General features: G+C 44.6%; 1 protein-coding gene across 5 annotated transcripts in view; it reads right to left on the bottom strand.

The window, feature by feature from the left end:
• The window catches only part of UBXN11 (UBX domain protein 11), a 36,644-nt gene that overhangs the window by 7,685 nt on the left and 9,174 nt on the right, over positions 1-19,785 (bottom strand). For 4 of the 5 annotated variants that reach the window (XM_048500942.1, XM_048500946.1, XM_048500943.1 and 1 more), the window contains 9 exons: positions 19,660-19,760; positions 17,010-17,064; positions 16,362-16,441; positions 14,928-15,042; positions 14,038-14,255; positions 9,896-9,973; positions 7,327-7,447; positions 5,429-5,532; positions 3,807-3,877 (listed from right to left, as the gene is read on the bottom strand). In XM_048500942.1, coding sequence (XP_048356899.1) covers positions 3,807-3,877; positions 5,429-5,532; positions 7,327-7,447; positions 9,896-9,973; positions 14,038-14,255; positions 14,928-15,042; positions 16,362-16,441; positions 17,010-17,064; positions 19,660-19,760 — 943 coding nt within the window. Of the gene's footprint in view, positions 1-3,806; positions 3,910-5,428; positions 5,533-7,326; positions 7,448-9,895; positions 9,974-14,037; positions 14,256-14,927; positions 15,043-16,361; positions 16,442-17,009; positions 17,065-19,659; positions 19,761-19,785 lie in introns of all 5 variants that reach the window. The other variant, XM_048500947.1, reaches the window with a different exon arrangement.

Raw genomic sequence — 19,785 nt, 5'->3', positions numbered from 1 at the left:
GCGAGGTGGCGGCCCGAGTGGCTGACGCCAGGTGCCGGCCCCCTGATGTCACCCTCCGCCCTTCCCTGTTGCAGGCCATGCGACCTCACAGCCCGGGGACGGGCCCACTGTCCTTTTATTTTTTAAATGTGTGTTTTTTTAAAGTGCCATCAAGTCTCTTTCAACTTATGGTGACTCTATGAACGAATGACCTCCAAAATGTCCTACTGCAAACAGCCTTGCTCAGATCTTGCAAACTGAGGGGGCATGGCTTCCTTGATCGAGTCTTTCTTAGCCTTTATTGGCATACTAAAAACTAATAGATAAAATCTATATAAAAATACACACAATATACAAACAAGAGAAAAGAGATTACAATTAGTGCAGTGACCATAAATATGATGCTGCTATTTCATTAGCTCCATCAACGCTGTTAAAAAAAAATTTGCAATCACTTCACAAAACATAAGATCACAGTTATTCAATAAAAATGGGATTGTCAGTATATCAGTTGAATAATCCTGAAACAACGGCACCTTGATTGTCTTCCCCTACTGCCTTCAACTTTTCCTAGCATTATTGTCTTTACCAGTGACTCTTGTCTTCTCATAATGTGAACGAATATGATCACCTCAATTTAGTCATTTTCACTTCTAGGAAGAGTTCAGGCTTGATCTGATCTAGAAGACTACTTATTTGTTTTTTTGGTGGTCCACAGTATCCACAAAACTCTTTTCCAACACCTCATTGCTACTAGTGCTTATTAGCGGCTTGCACTGCATGGTTGAATACACTTACAAAAAGTTGCGGCTTGGGCCGCGTAGAAGCTTTCCAGTAGAGGAGTTTGCTGCTGCCAATACGATAGTGCGGCTCGCACTGCCGGATAAAATACGCTCATATTAAGCTGTGGCCTGGGCCACCCAAGAAGCTCTACAGCGGAGGAGTTTACCTACCTTTGTTTAGGATTGGATCTTATCTACTTGCGACTCCACACGCTGTCATTTATCCATTCAGCCACTCCCGTTTGCGCACGTCATTCATGAAAGGCTTTCTGAACTTATGAATGGACTGAGCGTTATGAGTACGGACTATATGATAAGTACTGTTTATTTGTACTGGATTTTATGTGTATTTAGTATTGATCACTATAAACAGTATTGTTCGACAATTCACTTCCTTGATTTTTTTTGGGAAGTTTCTATTGGGGAAGAGGTTCCCCCTTGTTGTGTATTGGTACTCTAATCGGATTTCCCACTTGCCCTCATTTTGCATTTGTTGATAAAGCTTTTTTCATTGTCCAGTTTTCACGCCCATCTATAGTAACAGGGAATGCTATGGCATGAATTATCTTGATCTTGGTCACCAGGGACAGACACATGCTTACATTTAAAAATATTTTCTAGCTCCTTCATGACTGCCTTTCTCAGTCTTGACCGCCTTCTGGTGTCTTAGTTGAAGTCTCCCTTTTGGCTGATGATGGAACGATGGAATAGGAAACCTTGAACAATTTCAACTTCTTCATTGTCCACCTTCCAGAATAAAACTTCATAATTTTCTGACTGAACATTTCCACTTTAGTTCATTCACTCTCAGGACTGCATTATGTAAACATTCCATTTCTTGTTTTGCGATTTGATTCATACATCTCACGTTCTATGTTCCTATCATATGGGTTGAACAGCTTTGGGCTTTCCTTTTGCATCCATTCACATCAGCAACTGAACATCCTTTTGACTTTAGTCCGGTTGTTGGGTCATTACGAACAGCACTATTTGTAGCTGTCCTGTGCTTTCCCCAGTAGCACAGTTTTCTTCTGTCCAATACAAACCAGGGTTAGCTGAAGTGGCACCGCTGTCATCTACGAAAGAGCTTCCGCCAGTATCACCTTTTGCTATTGATGCTGCCTGGTAGCCATCCTTCAAGGATTCCTCTGCCTCCACCATCATTGGAATTGTCCATTCTCTTCTACTGATTCTGCAGGCATGGGTCATCTTAGGCCCCTTCTGCACATGCAGAATAATACACTTTCAATCCACTTTCACAATTGTTTGAAAGTGGATTTTGCTATTCCGCACAGTAAAATCCAGCTGCAAAGTGCACTGAAAGTGGATTGAAAGTGCATTATTCGGCATGTGCAGAAGGGGCCTTAGTCTGGTGTCTCAGCTGTGATCAATCCACCTTGAGTTTAGCCCAGAGGTGGAATCCAACCAGTTCTCACCACTTCTCTAGAAGTGGTTACTAATTTTTTCTGAGTGCCGAGAAGGGGTTACTAAAGCAACCTCCCTGCCCAATAGGGACTGGAGGTGTGCGTGCGTGGCGGCGCCACTGTTTGAATCCCACCACCATCGGAACCTGTTATTAAAATTTTTTGATCCCAGCACTGGTTTAGCCTTTTGATATAAGTGTAAACACCCTACAATATTGTTCTCAGCTGCTTCACTGACAAACACACAAACCCCCTCACTACATTAACATGCACATCCAATAAAATGAATATACGAGAGAGAGAGAGAGAGAGAGAGAGATGCATTCAAAGAAAAAAATCATATAGGTCCCAATTCCTAAGTACTTTGGTTTGAATGACTTTTTATTTGAAAGCTTCTACATAAGCACATGCGCGCGCACACACACACACAAACACACACAAGAGAGAGAAAAGCTTTCACATAAAAGAAGCCTTACAGACCAAAGTACTTTGGAACTGGGATCTGTATGATTTTTTCTTTGAATGCTTTCACCTCTCTCTCTCTCTCTCTCTCTCTCTCTCTCTCTCATTTATCTTTAAATTAATGGACAATTATTTTACTAGGATTATGTACGTTTTTGTAAGAGAATATATCTGTTTTTTGCATAGGTGGTTCAAGGGCCATTTCCATCTCTGGAGAAGCATCTCCCTGAGAGGATAGTTTCAGGCACACTCTACCACTGTGGTGGCGAACCTTTGGCACGCCAGATGTTATGGACTACAATTCCCATCAGCCCCTGCCAGCATGGCCAATTGGCCATGCTGGCAGGGGCTGATGGGAATTGTAGTCCATAACATCTGGAGTGCCAAGGGTTCGCCACCACTGCGAGTCTACCCCTGGACAGCAGAATTGGGAAGGTGCCATCCAGTGTCACCCTGGCACTGGGCTCCCTGCTGCTCCTGCTCCTGCTCTGCAGCCGCTCCAGCCAAGCAGCTTATCTTCTTCAGCTCATTTAAACACACTGCTGCATAGGCCACACTCAGCAGCACTTGACCCTGGAGTGCCCTGAGATGGGAAGAACCTTGGCTCACCAGGAAGGGCCGGGCAGGCTGCAGGCAGCAGAACAGATGGTACAAGCTTAGCACAGGGTGAGGAGGATTCCAATACACTGTTCTGAGAAACACCTCTCAGCATGTTGTACCCGCATGCAGAAAGGGCTGGATTGTAGCCCCCGAGTACCTCACAGCCCAAGGAAACAGTGAGTCAAGCACCCACACCCACACCCACCCACACACATTCTGGCTCACTTAAAAAGTCAGATCCAGCCCTTCATCATGAAAACAGAGACAGAAGAATTACATCACAATTCCACCCTCTTTTATCACCACAGACCAGAGGTGGAATCCAACCAGTTCTCACCACTTCTCTAGAAGTGGTTACTAATTTTTTCTGAGTGCTGAGAAGGGGTTACTAAAGCAACCTCCCTGCCCAATAGGGACTGGAGGTGCATGTGTGCGGTGGCGCCACTGTTTGAATCCCACCACCATCGGAACCTGTTATTAAAATTTTTGGATCCCACCACTGCCACAGACCCAAGACTACATCCAATCATACAAAAACAGCAGGCTGTGGATTTTTTACCTCTTTTTCATGGCCATGAGGCTGGGCGTCTCCACCAGAATGACTTCAGACTTCTGGGTCTTACTAGAGCCCTGGAATCAAAGAGAAGAATCCAGGCTAAGGCCTGACAAGTCAGAGAGACATGATGCAGCCAATCAGTTCACACCCAAATCTAGTGAAGAAACAAAGCTGCTTTTATGAGGACCAGAAAGTCAGTTTAGTCCTGGGTCATCTGGTGTTAATTATAACTTTCCAATTCATGAACTCAATCATAAAAAAACCCTTTCAAAACAGATCTCTGTTCTTCTCCATCAGTTGATCCATTTGTTTTAAACAGCAAGCAGAGCTGCCAAGACATGCTGTGATCAGAAATCTTTTCCCCCTTCCCAGGGGAAGGGTGGGGGCTGCATACCACAATCCTGCTTCTTTCTTCTGGGGATTGGAACCAAGAGTTGAAGTTTTGCTTGCTGCAGCCCTACAAATCCACTCAATTCCAGAAAGCTCTGCCAACTGGCCTTCACCCCCATCCAAAATGAAGCTAATGGGCAGACCAGACTTATGCCACCTGATTCATCTACCCGAGGCTGTCTGCTCTGACACTGGCAACAGCTCTCTGGGCACACCCCAGACAGCTTCTTGGAACCGAACTAGAAGATAGCTTCTGACATGAATCATCAGGAAAATAACATTCCCAAGCACAACACCGCCAAATGTGGCTCAGGAGCATAACTTCAGCATTCCCACTTATTCCATTTTCTCAAGCCAAAACAGCTGCAGGGGATCCTTCAGCCCTACTGTAGGCTTCACATGCTGCAGTCAGCAATACATGCAATCCCACAGAAGGGAAATCAGTTCCCCTGGGGCCATTTCAGCTCAGGAAAGCAGCATGGATGGGGAGGCTGAAGCCCCTTCTGCGTTTCCATATCCATCATGCCAAACCAGGGTGAAGACCAACTGTCACCGGTAAACCAATTTCATTCAGAAATCACACCAACTGTATTAAATCATGGTTTTGTGCAATGTCTGAACCAAGACTGTGTTATTCTATAAAGCACGATTTGGCCACTGATGGAGCTACATGTATAATATTTAGAGACAGGGTTTTTTTGGTGGTGGCACCTTGCCTTCAGAATGCCACCCCCTTAAGGCTTACCCGGTGCCCACTTGACCTTCTTTTAGGCACCAGGGCAAAACATTCCTCTTTACTTAGACTTTTAACTAAGGGTTACGATCTGAAAGCTAGTTCATGATCTAGTCCAGTGGTGGCGAACCTTTGGCACTCCAGATGTTATGGACTACAATTCCCATCAGCCATGCTGGCAGGGGCTGATAGGAATTGTAGTTCATAACATCTGGAGTGCCAAAGGTTCGCCACCACGGATCTAGTTTTTACATAGTGCTTTTGAGAGTTCAAGGCTCAAGATGTAGTTTTTATAACAACCCTTTAAAGTATGTTGCATCGTGACCCTTGTATTGCTGATGGCGGATGAAGCACAAAGATACAGAGCGGGGCAAGACTTGCCAATAGCCAACTAGCGGCAGGATTTGCACCAGGGACTTTCTGTTCATAACTCAGCCTCTTAGCCACTAGTGCAGGATGAAGGCCTATCACGCACAGAACTGGAGAACAGGTTGCAGGCTACCTGAAGAGTTTCACCGATTTCTCTCCGAATATCGATCACTTGCCCATCTCGTATCAGCGACCTTGGAAGTTTGTTCATAAACTGCTGTACAGTGAGCTTGGGACCTGCCACGAGAAACGATTCCACATGTAGATACTTGAGAGCAGAGAGGAATGAGGAATGAGCTGCTTGCAAAAGGAGGGGCCAAAACTTGTGCTGAGAAGTTTTTTTTAATGGTGGTCCACTTATTGTCAGCTTCACCCACGACTATCCCAGATGTTTACCACAATCAGCAGCAGCTAATGGGAGGCAGGGTAGAAGGGAGGCAGGAGTTCTTGGATGCATTTCTGCATTGGGAAAAGGTCATCACTTAGTGTTAAAACATGTGCTTGGCACAGAAGCATCCCAGGTTCAATCCCTGGCACCACCAGTTAAGGATCTGGTAATATGTGATGGGAAAGGCCTCAGCATAAAGTCCTAGACAGCCAATGCCAACCAAAGGTGGCACTACTGATATATTTGAGGCCTGTAGTCTAACCAAGCAGTTTCTTGCATTCTGGTTTGGAAGACCCAACAGGCTCCAGAAATATGGAGTTATGGAAGTGGGGAAGCTAACACCTCTAGCCCAGTATTGCCATTTGACTGACTGTGACTCCAACACAGACAAAAGGCTTTCCCAGCATCTATTTGCTGAGATCCCTTACTGGCAATGCCATAAACTCAACCTAGAGCAGTGATAGCGATCCTTTTTGAGACCGAGTGCCCAAATTGCAACCCAAAACCCACTTACTTATCGCAAAGTGCCAATACGGCAATTTAACCTGAATACTGAGGTTTTAGTTTAGAAAAAACTGTTGGCTCCGAGGCGTGCGTTACTTGGGAGTAAGCTTGGTGAAGCAACTGTGCAACACTTCGAATGGGTGAATCACGACCCTAGGAGGGTTTAGTCAGAAGCAAGCCCCAATGCCAGCAACCAAGCTTAGTCCCAGGTAAAGGATCGTACTTTAGGTCTTAGGTTTAATGCTAATAATCTCCCTGAAATAATTACACTATTATCACACTGGGGGCCTGGCAGGGGAAGGGGGAGGGGTGTGGGGGGAGAGGGAAGTAAAACTTTTGCTTTCCAAAACCCAATAATTTTCCGTTCCCCCCCCCCACATGACGAACTCTGTGCACGCGTGCCCACAGAGAGGGATCTGAGTGCCACCTCTGGCACGCGTGCCATAGGTTCCCCACCACTGACCTAGAGTATGCAATAGTAGAGTGTTAAGCCACTGAACCAAAACTCCTCCTGAATTAAGGGGCAAGGCACAGGCCTCCCTCCCTGGCTAAGAGAGGTTGCTGGCTGGTTTTAAGGAGGTAGAAACTGAACCGGTTAACAGCTTTGATCCTATTTGCCCAACTGCTAGACTCCAACAAGGCTCAGTGATGTCCAGCCACCTCCCAACTCCCCCTTTTCCCTTTCTATAGCTGCAATTCATTAGCATCAATTTCATAAACAGAGCCTTTGGGGCTCACATTTACTTTGGCTTTACTTATTTTTAGATTTGCATTCCAGCTTTGCAGCCACCGTACCCCCAAGTGGCTTTTCAACCGCCACCACCTCCCAATTCACAAAAGACAATCATGCTTACAAAAAAAAGAAGTCACATAAGAAATGAACCAAGGAGGGGAGGAAGGTTGAGTAGGATGAAAGACAAATGTTTAGCATATGCAATTTTGTAATCCTTTTTTACTGCACGTAGTGTCCGGATTGCACTGTGGTTTTCAATCATGCAGTCTGCCTGGCGTTTCAGCAAGAAAGGCAGACTATCAATGAAACAAATAAAACAATTTAAAGCACAGATCTGGATTAAAGAAAGAAAGAAAAGAAAAGACAGACAGACAGACAGACAGATAGACACACACCACTGGTTCACCTGGGATTTCAGTCGTTTCCTTCATCCCGCTTGGTTTTGGATTGCCAATGACCTGGCCCTGGCCTGGAAAACTCTCTGGCAGCTGCCTCTCCCGAAAGAAGACCTCTCTCTTGTCAGTGACCTGTTGAACATTGGCACCAGTTGCTTGTAAGTGTCCTGCGTGCCTCTGGATTCCAGAGGTCAATGTTAGGCAAGCGTTATACAGTGCCAACATTGGTAAGGAATGGAGAGGCAAACAGAAGTCTCCACTTCAGAGGATGTTACAGGAAAGGTAGAGCAAGCAGCTGCGCTCAAAATTCAGAGAATCAGACAGGACAACCCTGGAAAATCCTTCATGGGGCGAGGGAGGGAAACCGGCCCCTGCTCTGTTGCTCCTTCTCTGCATCATGTTCATGACTGAGGCAAGAGGCTGCCACTGGGAAAACCACTAAGGACAGAAGACAAGCTCCATTCCCACCCAACATCCAACATTTTTTATTCTGATGTTTGTAAATCATGATAATTTTAATGTTTATTATTTTAAACTAGTTTTGTCCTTTTTAATTATTTTAACGTTGGTTCTTTCTTTCTTTAGATTTTAAAAAATTCTTTTTACCCCCCCCCCCCTTTCTCCCAACAAGTGGGACCCAAGGCCAATTTCTAAAAGTCACAAATACAACTCTAAATATTTTCTTTTGTCTGTGACAAGCCTGAGGCTACTTCCAGAAACAGAGGAGGGCAGAGCTGAGCAGCCTTGGCTGGAATTACTCTTCTCTGACAGCACTGGTAGATTCCTAAGATACAAGTTCTTCTGCAGGAAAGGCACAGGGGTGAAGGGAAAGGTTTTTATGGAAAGCAAAGGAAGGTGGCAGAAGGGCAGCGTTTAGTTCCCCTTGTCTACGTACTCCATTAAAAAAAAGATACATGCAGAGACTTAGCTTTTAGATGCAGCTTTATAAATACATTTGAATCCCCCTGCCTGGTCACGTTTAATTGTGTTCCCCATTTTGTTCATTTTCTTTTGGCTGTGTAGGACCAGAAGATCAAAGAACTTGAGGAGCAGATGGAAAATCATTCAGCAAAGCAATGGTACCCTCAGTCTTCTCCTCTGCTCTGTCTTTCTGCAGTGGGCAGGGGACAAGTCCCAGTAAAGATATGGGAGTGGGGATGCTTAACTGGAGGCTGTCCTCAAGGCCAAACCTTTGAAACCCAGCTCTACAAGGCAAAAACTAGGGAGATGCTTTGGCCGTTATGCCCTGTTTCTTGGCTCTCCTGGTCAAACTGGGTTGGTCTCTTTGTGAAACAGGAGGCTAAACTAAATAGAACACTGCTCTGATACAGTATGATTCTCCTTATGACTTTTTTTAACCTAGCAGGACTTACAGCAGCTACCAGGCAGGTGGATTTCCCATTAGGGAAATGGCATGGGAGAGGAGAAATTGACCACCTTTCCCCCAACCTCACAGCCCCAAACCAGATCAGGCCTCCTCCCCAAAGCAGGTTTTTAGGGTCGTATCCCCAGTCATGGAAATGTCAGACTGGCATGCAGCCCTATCACAGGCTACGCCTCTGGATGGAGCTGTCTGCACAGCTTGAGACAGCAAGTTTGTAGTTACTGTTGACCTTCTTCAGAGACATGTACTATGGCCCAAATCAAAAGCAATCAAAAGTATAATCAAAAGTGTGTTTCCCCACCTGTAGGGTACTTCTCATTATGTTAAGCAGAAGAAAGAAAATGAATATTGCTTCATTTTTTTTTCAAAATAGGGTAATTATCTCCTGGAAGATGAGTTGTTGTTTTTAACATCACTTTTTGCAAATGGGTTACCATTCTACATTATATTTAAAATAGCTTCTTCAATTCAGTAACAGCTCAGGTAAACAGAAATACTTCTCAGCACCTTTCTCCTGTGAGCTAACCTTGAGCTGACACCCAGATGCCCTCTCAGTGCCACAGCAACACCTAACTTCCGGAATTCTTCCTTTTGCCTCTCACCATTTCCTAACCCAAAATGGCCCCGGAGGGTTATTTGCCCCCATGGCCCCTTCCGCACACGCAAAATAATGCGTTTTCAAACCACTTTCACAATTGTTTGCAAGTGGATTTTGCCATTCCACACAGCTTCAAAGGGCATTGAAAGCAGTTTGAAAGTGCATTATTCTGCATGTGCGGAATGAGCCCATGTTTGGCTCCCTGTCCATGCAACTTTCCTCCTGCTTAACTATCATTCCTGGATAAGAAACATTAATCACAGAAGATATCAGATGAAATCACTTCAGCAAAAATAAATGAGGAACCTTCTCAGTTCTTCAAACTGGAGACTATTTCAGTTTCTTAAGCAAAAGAAGAAGAAGAAAACCAGTTTCAGTTCTTGAGAACAAAATTATATTTGTTGCAGAGGAAAAAGGATCTTACTGCTCAGTTGTCTATGCTGGAAACACTAAAAAAGAAAGCAACTTTAAGTTCTTTCAGAAGGAAGCCGAGGACCGCTCCTTGAAGAAAAAGCAATTTCAAACTACGTTTTTTTGATGAGCAAATAAAATTTCTGCAAAATAACAGGAAACTGTCAGGGAGAGAGAAGTGATATACCTGAAATGGAACGCCTTCGGGGTAACGCCTCTGCAGCTCAGAAGGGAAATAGCCATCCATGAGATCTCTCAGGCATTGCTGAAACCACAAGCAGGGCCCACACATCAGATTGCCCTCTTAACAACCTCTATAAACTCATTCCACATCTATGGACATCTTGAAATCATTTAGATTTGCAGCTAAAGCACCACAAGAAACTTTTTTTGAGGAGGGGAATTGAAATTTTCAGAATTTCCAGTTGCCCTAATCCCCTTTTGTATGCAAAGTCTCCGATCCGTACGCAAAAATCACGAAGTTGGAATTGGAGAGCTTTAGGATGGAAATAAACATTACCAAAAAAGATGGGCTTGCTGCTCGAAAGAGCAGGCACTTTTCTCAAGAAGTATGCTTTTCCCCACATCTTGAGTCAGGGCTAGTAACAAATATCACTATTGCTTGGCAACTGATAAGGTCCATATTTTTGCTTGCGAGCATCTGGAGACACCTGATCTTGCTGCTGCACCACTTCACCATAAGGACTAGCAACATTCATTACAGCGAAAATCAAGCTTTACTCAGGAGTCTACCAAATTAAAGGAGAAGCTTACCATCCTTTGTTAACTGATGCAGGGGCTGAATTGCTATAATAAAATCAAACACTCAAGAGTATACGGAGGTTTTTCCCCCCTCCTATTGCAACAGCCTAAAAGCAGCTCCCAGCAGGGGCGTACCTAGGCAAACTGGCGCCCGGGGACAAAACCTGAGTTTGGCGCCCCCCCCCCGGCCTGGCGTATGGGCGGCCACCCTCCCCCACCATGACCCAATTTGGGCTTTGGGGGGGTTTTTTGGTGGTATTTCGGTGAGCTCGCAGGGAGCGCATTTAAAGCCAGCTGCACCATGATTTCAGGGGTACCATCCAGAGACTGTCCTCTGATGATACCACCCAAATTTCAGGTGATGTTTGGTTCAGGGGAAGCAAAGTTATGTTGGATCCCCCAAAGGGGGTGCCCCCATCCCCATTGTTTTCAATGGGAGCTAACCTGAGATGGGGGCTACCCATTTGAGGGACAATAACTTTGGTCCTCCTGAACATAACTTCACCAAACTTGGGTGGCATCATAAGAATAGTTAACAGATGATACCCTGAAATTTTGGTGTCACTAGCTGTAAAAATACACCCTTTACAGGCACCCCAAGAAATTTGCCCAAGATTCTTTGTTTTGCAGTGACTTTGCTCCACTGCAGCTAATGAGGAATTTCTGAGGCAGGCTGCACATTTTTGAAGATAGAGGCACCAGACTTTCAAGGTGGCTCCAGGAGGGCATCCTGCTAATTGCATCCAGGCTTAGAGACCTTTGCTTCTGTCCAATTTTATGGGCCCCCCAAAGGCTTATTTTGTTTCCCCGCTCCTGCACATGAAGCCTGCTGGGTGAGTTCTCTCAGAACTTCTCAGCGCCTCCACCCACCCCCAAAAGCAAAGCTCACCAAGCTTGGATGCTATTACTCAAGGCCTCTTGGAGCCACCTTGAAAGTCTGGCGCCTTTGTCTTCAAAAATGTGTGGTCACTGCTTACACACTCAGAAATTCCCCAGAATCTGCCCGCCATCAAGCCTGCATGATGTGCATGTTCTGTGGTGGGAAAAATTATTTTTCCCACCATAGACTTCAATGGGGCTTTCTGTTATGCCCAGCTGGCTCTGTGGTAGAGGTTTCAACAGGAGGCACTGTGGTAGTGGTTTTTCTCTGGGCGGGGGCACTTATTTCCTGTAGGGCTGCTGGTGTGAATCTCCTGAAAGGAACCAGCCAACTTTGCTAAAGTTTGCCTGTGATGGCCGAATGCTGTGGGCATCAGGTTCACCTTCAACTCGGTGCCCACAGCATTTTCCTCTTCCACACACATTTTAGCAAATTGGGCTGGTTCCTTTCAGGAGACTCACACCAGCAACCCTACAGGAAATGCCCCCACTCAGAGCAACATCCCTACCACAGTGCCTCCTGTTGAAACCTCTACCACAGAACCATCTGGGCATAAACAGATAGCCCCATTGAAGTCTATGGTGGGGAAAGTAATTTTTTCCCACCACAGAACTTGCTGAAGAGCCTGGCAAATTCTGGGGAATTTCTGAGTGTGTAAGCGCTGGCTGCACATTTTTGAAGATAGAGGCACCAGACTTTCAAGGTGGCTCCAAGAGACCTTGAGTAATAGCATCCAAGCTTGGTGAGCTTTGCTTCTGGAGTGGGGAGTTGAGAGAGTTCCCGGAGAACTCAGCCCACAGGCTTTCATGTGCAGGAGCAAGGAAACAAAATAAGCCTTTGGGGGGCCCATAAAATTGAACCCCCATAAGCAAAAGTCTCCAAACCTGGATGCAATTAGCAGGATGCCCTCCTGGAGCCACCCTGAAAGTCTGGTGCCTCTATCTTCAAAAATGTGCAGCCTGCCTACACACTCAGAAATTCCCCATTGGCTACAATGTAGCAAAGTCACTGCAAAACAAAGAATCTTGGGCAAATTTCTTGGGGTGCCTGTAAAGGGTGTATTTTACAGCTAGTGACCCCAAAATTTCAGGGTATCATCTGTTAACAATTCTTATGATGCCACCCAAGTTTGGTGAAGTTATGTTCAGGAGGACTAAAGTTATTGTCCCTCAAATGGGTAGCCCCCATCTCAGGTTAGCTCCCATTGAAAACAATGGGGATGGGGGCACCCCCTTTGGGGGTCCATAACTTTGCTTCCCCTGAACCAAACATCACCAAATTTGGGAGGTATCATCAGAGACACAGTCTCCTGGGTGAGTAATTCTTGAGAATTTTGGTGCCGCTAGCCTTAAAAATGCGCCCCCTGCAGGCCGGAACGTGAAAAGACACTTTAAAATGTAAAAAACATACAAACGACCCTGAAATGTTGGCGCCCCCCCACGTGACCAAATGGGGGGCGCCCGGGGACAAAGGGTACCCCATGTCCCTAGGTAGGAACGCCACTGGCTCCCAGCACATGAAGAACAGAGGCTCATTCCGCACATGCAGAATAATGCACTTTCAAGCTGCTTTCAGGGCTCTTTGAAGCTGTGCGGAATGGCAAAAACAGTTGTGAAAGCAGCTTGAAAGTGCATTATTTTGCGTGTGCGGAATGAGCCAGACTGATTTTCTCCTGAGTTGTTCGGTCACCTCTGCAGAAGTTGACTGATGGCATGCAAAATTCCAGGTTTTGCTAAGGGGGAAGAATCCAAGCTGATTCGTTGTAATTTCAGCCTGGGAGATGCATGAGGCTCTAATGAACCAAAGAGCGACTAAAAACTGTGTGCTGTGCCTTGGCAAAAAACTCCAGGAGATTTTGGAAGTGAAGTTTGGGGAGAATGTGATATATTTTGGGGTGATGCTCTGAGCTGCCTCAGAGAAACAGAGAAAATTCCTAGAGTGTCACTGTGTGGAGGCCATTTTTTCTCCTGCTCCTCAATTCCTTGGGGGCAGGAAATTGGGGCTGAGGATTGGTCATTTGCCACCTCAAAAGCATAAATGGGGAGGCCTATGGATACTGAATGGCCCTGAAGGAGCTGCAGATGCAACTTACAGAGTTTTGCTTGCCTGGTTGAGTGTGGTTTGGTTCACCTTTATTTCTAACAGGCGTTAATCCTCTACAAACAACACATGTACTTGCCTCCAAACCCAACACTGATTTCTTCTTCCTTTTGCCCTCCCACCCATGCTTCAGTTTTTCACCCCCTACATACGCACACATACACAATCACCTTGCACATTTATTTAAATATTTTCTGCCCTATTTACTTTTATGTTGAAACAAATATGGAGACAGATAATTTTGTCACATAACAAGTTCTAGCCAATCAGTGCTGTGCACAGCCAACTTCTGGTAGAAACTACCAGAACTGGTTTTGACAGGCCTCAATCCTCCATCTAATCAAATAAGGAAAAATATAGTTCCAATGTAGTTTGACTTGACCTATTTATTTATGAACACTTCCTTGTCCTCTTATGTGGCTTCTTATGATAAAGGCGGTGAGAGTTCCTGTAAGAGACAAGGGTCTTATCCATCGCCTTTTGTGTAGAAGCTGGGGACATCATAAAGATAAGATAAAAAGGCATATCAATTACTGCGGGGACATTGCTAGTCACTGATTCCCTTTGCTTCCAGGACTGATCCATACCTGCGTGGAAGGTTCCTCATATGACCGAAAGGGACCGTTGAACATGACGATCCCATTCTGATAGAATGTGAGGGGGACTGGATCCAGCTGCCTCAACCGGGCACCTCCTGCCACATGTTCGATTTGGGAAACACCCTCCCCGGCCAGCACATTTAAATCCTTCAGGTTTTCAAAGATGACATCAAAATTTATTGAAGATTCTGAAACAACAGAGTCGCCTGTGGCAAAGAAAGCAGGAGATTACTGGAGGGGAAGGAAAAAGCCAGCCATCTCTTGTGCTCTGAAATTTAACTCCATGGTTCAGTGAGAAGAGTGTGCTGAAAAACCAATACTGTGATAAATTAATCAATCAGCAATAGGATACATATATACAACAATAATTTTGCACCTTAGCCCCCAGATATTAAGAGGTTTTTGTAAAGGTACAGCAGTTATGGAAACTTTAACAACTGTAAAAACCCAAAGGGGAAATTATAATTTATATTGGGGAAAGGGCTTGTTGCTCTCAGACCATATGAGAAGCTGTCGATCCCCCTCCAAGAAACTCAGGGTAGCAAACATAATCCTCCCCTTCTCCATTTTATTCCCACAACAATCCGGTGAGGTAGGTTAGACTAGCTGAGAATTACTACCCTGAGGCTATGCTGCAAACTTCATGGCAGAGCAGAGTCCCAAACCCAGATCTCTCAGACCCTAGCCCAACCATACGGGCTTTCACAACCCAACGATCTGCATCATTGTTTAATAAATGCACAGAGCATTTTATCAAGTTTTATGAGCAAAAACCCAGGTCCCCACCCCAGGGAGATTACGGTCAAAGCTTCAGCCAACACAGGTTATCTTAAAGGACACCGGTAATTTTTCATGGGCTGTAATTCCTTCTGGCAAACCTGGCTTCCAGAGACCCCTTGATGACTGGTTTCCTTCTCCGTCCAGTGACTCCATATTTTCTGCAGATGCATTCCCTTCTCCCACCCAGATCAGTCCATAGTCATTCAGAAACCGCTGTGTGTAGAAAAATGGGAACAGTTTAGGGGAGGGGGAGGATCACAATTGAGGGATGAAAAAGGAAAGCTTAGATTCTGAGATGTAACCAACAAGGTAAAGTGGATATTGGCTTAAAAATAGTTTTCTTTAAAATAATTTTTGTGAACAGTAAGAGCTTTCAGATTGAAGTGTCAAGCTTTACCTCCAACTTCCCAGCAACCTCATTTCTCCAGGTCCTAGCAATTCAAGAAACCTCCCATACTTAGCTGAATCAGGAGTTCATTTGAGTGACAGATGCAAATATTTTCCTGATGGGTCCCAGGAATAATTCCCAGTGCAAGTTCTCTCCTGTATGGAGTCAAAGATGATTATGCTACAACAGCACAGCATCCAAGATCTTAGACTGCAAAAACTCAGCATAGGATAATACTACAAAATAGTCATGGCCTAACTGTATTGAAGCCAGTGGAACAATTTAGTTAAAGCTAATTTAAATCCCATTATTTTCAATGGCAGTTAAGGAACATTTTGGATTGGGACCTCTGTACTTTTTTCTTCAAAGAAATGAGACTTTAATGGCTGCTTCGTGTCTGATCTTCTCTATGAACCCACACAAAATATTTGCATATCTACTAAAGTCAAAATGGTTAGAAGTGTTCCCTAGCTTGAGAGAAGGAAGGGGAATGCCCATTCTAAAAATGCCACAAATGATTTCTGCAAGTACTTGTATAAATTTTTTCAAGCCAGCCGCCCAACTGATTTTTTTTAAAAAAGGTGCCCCCTCAGTTAGCTGGGTAGCAGATTTTATCTCTGCTTTTAAATGGGGATGTTTTAACTATTACTGTAAGCTACCTTGAATGAAGAGAAAAGGTAGGATATAATCTTTAAAATAATGAATAAAGCGAATAAGACAAATGCATGCTGAAATATAGGCACTGTTTCAGAAGTGGTATTGACCCAACTCCCTTTCCTAGAAGGAAGGAAGGAAGGAAGGAAGGAAGGAAGGAAGGAAGGAAGGAAGGAAGGAAGGAAGGAAGGAAGGAAGGAAGGAAGGAAGGAAGGAAGGAAGGAAGGAAGGAAGGAAGGAAGGAAGGAAGGAAGGAAGGAAGGAAGGAAGGAAGGAAGGAAGGAAGGAAGGAAGGAAGGAAGGAAGGAAGGAAGGAAGGAAGGAAGGAAGGAAGGAAGGAAGGAAGGAAGGAAGGAAGGAAGTTAGATGTGCTTGTCCCCATGAAACAAGTTCTTGCAGCTCAGCAGAATCATATCCAAGGTCAGCAATAAAATCTCTTTGCATTGAATGAAGAGGAAGTTCCATTTCCATCTTTGGCTGATTCCATTACCTCCATTTCCCAGATCTGATGCTGTAGCTGAAGGCAGATCACTTCCAGTTCCTCCACCCTGCTCAACCTTGAAGTTTCCTCTGGGGGAAAATAGCAAACCCAGAAACAATTCAAGATTCCTCAGGTTTTTGTGAAAAGTCAAGCAGCAGAAAGAAGAGGCAAATCACATCCCTATTATCAATGGAATTTATTTGTATGGCCTACTAATAGGACAAACAGCTCCCTCCTGAGATGTTCTGGGGTGAGCAAATGGTGTGGGGGGAAGCTGAAGCCACCCCCCACCCCCACCCCCACTGATTCTGATCTGAATTGAGGCCCCCAGAGTAGTAGAGAACCGTGTAACAATAAAGATCAGTGAAAGAAGGATTGTGTAGTTTGGACCCGAGAGTCAGAATGAAAAGAACAACAATTGGGTGTCAGTTTGGCTATGCCTCTTCCAAAATAGAATGAATTCCTCAGGTAACCCCAGCAAGCTGCAAGTTTATTTGCCCTCTCCCCACGCAGGTTCACTCTGCCATCCAAAGCAAGGCCCTGCTTTGGCCTTGAGGACAGCCTCCAGTTAAGCATCCCCACACCCATATCTCTACCAGAACTTAACCCCTGCCCACTGCAGAAAGACAGAGCAGAGGAGAAGAAGGCTGAGGGTACCATTGCCTTGCTGAAGGATTTTCATCTGTTCCTCAAGTTCTTTGATCTTCTGGTCCTGCACAGCCAAAAGAAAAAACAAAAACAAAACAGGGAACACAATTAAACATGACCAGGCAGGGGGGATTCAAATGTATTTATATAGCTGCATCTAAAATGTAAGTCTCTACACGTATCTTTTTTTGAAGTGGAGCATGTAGACAAGGGGAACTAAACGCTGCCCTTCTGCCACCTTCCTTTGCTTTCCATAGAAACCCTTCCCTTCACCCCTGTGCCTTTCCTGCAGAAGAACTTGTATCTTAGGAATCTACCAGTGCTGCCAGAGAAGAGTAATTCCAGCCAAGGCTGCTCAGGCTTCTCACAGGCTTCTTGCCTCAGGCTTCTCACAGACAAAAGAAAATATTTAGCGTTGTATTTGTGACTTTTAGAAATTGGCCTTGGGTCCCACTTGTTGGGAGAAAGGTGGGGGTAAAAAAACTTTTAAAATATCTAAATAAATAAAGACTAACATTAAAATAATAAACATTAAAATTCTGAGGATTCACAAATATCAAAATATAAAGCTTTTCTTCCAGCTTGGCTCCAATGTTGGAAGAGAGCCAGGTTGTAAGGAAAACATGAGACAAGGCAGGGAAGAGGATAAGGAGTTACAGCCTTTTGCCTCCAGGTTCCATAATTGTTCTGTTTGTTTTTGAAGTCTCCTTCTCTTCAAACGTGAACAGGCAGCATTTTTAGGGCTAAATTCTGGCACATCAACAGCAGCTCTGCAAATTTTCCTCTTACAAGAAGCTCACTGGCATAATATCTATCACTAGGCACATCATTCAGCAAACCAAGTAACCAAGGGAAAATAACATCAGTTTGGGTGAACACCAGTGGTGGGATCCAGCCGGTTCGCACCACTTCGGTAGAACCAGTTGTTAAAATGGTTCTTGTAAACAATCAGTTGTTAAATTATTTGAACTTTCACCACCGGAACCGGTTGTTAAATTATTTGAATCCCACCACTGGTGAACACACAATTGCCACGCATTCATTTTCATACAGCTTTTGCAAATTCTGTTCAATTTTCTCTGTCTTCCAGGAACTGGTCATGTGCAATGCTAGGGATCAATACTGCCTCTCCACATACATTGCACATCAAACACACATGCAAAAATCTATTCAAAATGATTGAACTTGGACGTTGCTGTTGGACAATTTGCTGTTTATAGCGTCCAATTACAGCTTTGTTCATCTGTTGCAGTAAAGGCTTCTGAGGAACTGGAAAGGTCTATTGTGGCACATGCCAGTGCAAGCCATTTGAATTTTACAGTTTATAGTAATTTCCTTCTTCATACATTTTCAAACAATACTTTTCCCCCCTTTTCTCCCTCCCCCCATTACTTCTTCTTCATAGTTTTGTCACACAAACAGCAGTAAGTTCATTCTCTGTAGCCTCTTCTCCCATATTTCTTTGTTGACTCGAGCTTCTTTCATCCAGTCCACGTATATTATCCATATCTTCAAAATTTCATTCTGTTTATCTTGCCACGTCTGATTTTTGGTTAGTATATCGAAAATATCAAGTGTCACTTGTTCCCAGATATATTCTAACCATCTCTGAAGTGTCCATTTTTTCTTTTCTTTCCACCCCAAGGCTATTGTTGCATGGGCTGCTTTGATCATTATGTTATACAAATAACTGTATTGTTTGTCCACCCTTCTGTCTTCCATGGCTCCCATGAACATTAAGTCATTATTTAAATCAAATGCCAGTGCAAGCCAGATCCCATGCTGGGGTGTGGATCTCAAGCATCCAGATATACCAGATGTCATCTCATACATCTGCATAACTTATAGGTGCACCTCCCTCTAAAGTAGCTGTGGTAGAACTGGGAGCCAGCAACAGCTATCTCCTGGGCTGCTCTGCTTTTTAATGTAAATAAAAAACAGTTTAATCCTAAATAGACTGACACCATAATATATCCATTGATTTTTGTGGATTTAGGATGCAACTGTATTTAGGACTGCACTGAAAAGTCTTCTTTTCCATCGCCCTCAAAATAGGCAACATATACTCACGTAGGTAACTGCTTCACGCAAAATGAACTCTGACCATTTGTTGCCCTTTAAGATGCTATCATATCTGTGGAGTATAACCACAGCACTGGTCGACATTTGGATGAGAGACCACCAAGGAATACCTTGGAATACCTACACAAGCAATGGCAAACCACCTCTGAATGTCTCTTGCCTTGAAAACCCTATATGGGATCACCGTAAGTTAGGTGTGGCTTGACAACAAAAAGAAAAAATTCCAGCATGCCCATCAGTATCAAATATTGGGGGGGGGGGGGCGGGGGGCGGGGACATCTGAATAAAGGGTGGTCTTCACCATAAAGCATCTGGGTGGGGCGCCCCTGTCTGCCCTATAGCTGAATCCCTGCACTGCCTGAGTCTCTGCTGTAGCCTTCCCCCTGCGCTGCCTGAATGGTTCTGTAGCCCCATACTCCAATTTTGCCCAGGGCCCCAGAATCACTAAGGCCACCCTGAGCTGAAGAACAATTCAACCTCAGTTCATAGTGCTTTTGGCCTACCCCAAAACACTTTTGAATTGTCACTGGGCACAGGCCTAATGCTGTTCCTTGGTGCCTACCAGGTCTGTTTTTACCTTGTGCTGAATGGCAAGGGCTTGGCTCTTGACTTTCTGTTCCAGTGAAGTAATCTTCTGCATCATGGAGGTCATCAGCTCCATGTCTGTGGGAGCAGCTTCTAAAAGAACAAAGTCAGCACATGG

Source organism: Sphaerodactylus townsendi, linkage group LG06 (genome assembly GCF_021028975.2).
Source record: "Sphaerodactylus townsendi isolate TG3544 linkage group LG06, MPM_Stown_v2.3, whole genome shotgun sequence".
NCBI lineage: Eukaryota > Metazoa > Chordata > Lepidosauria > Squamata > Sphaerodactylidae > Sphaerodactylus > Sphaerodactylus townsendi.
Note: the sequence above shows the minus strand (reverse complement) of the source record. Positions and strands in the feature narration are given on the sequence as shown.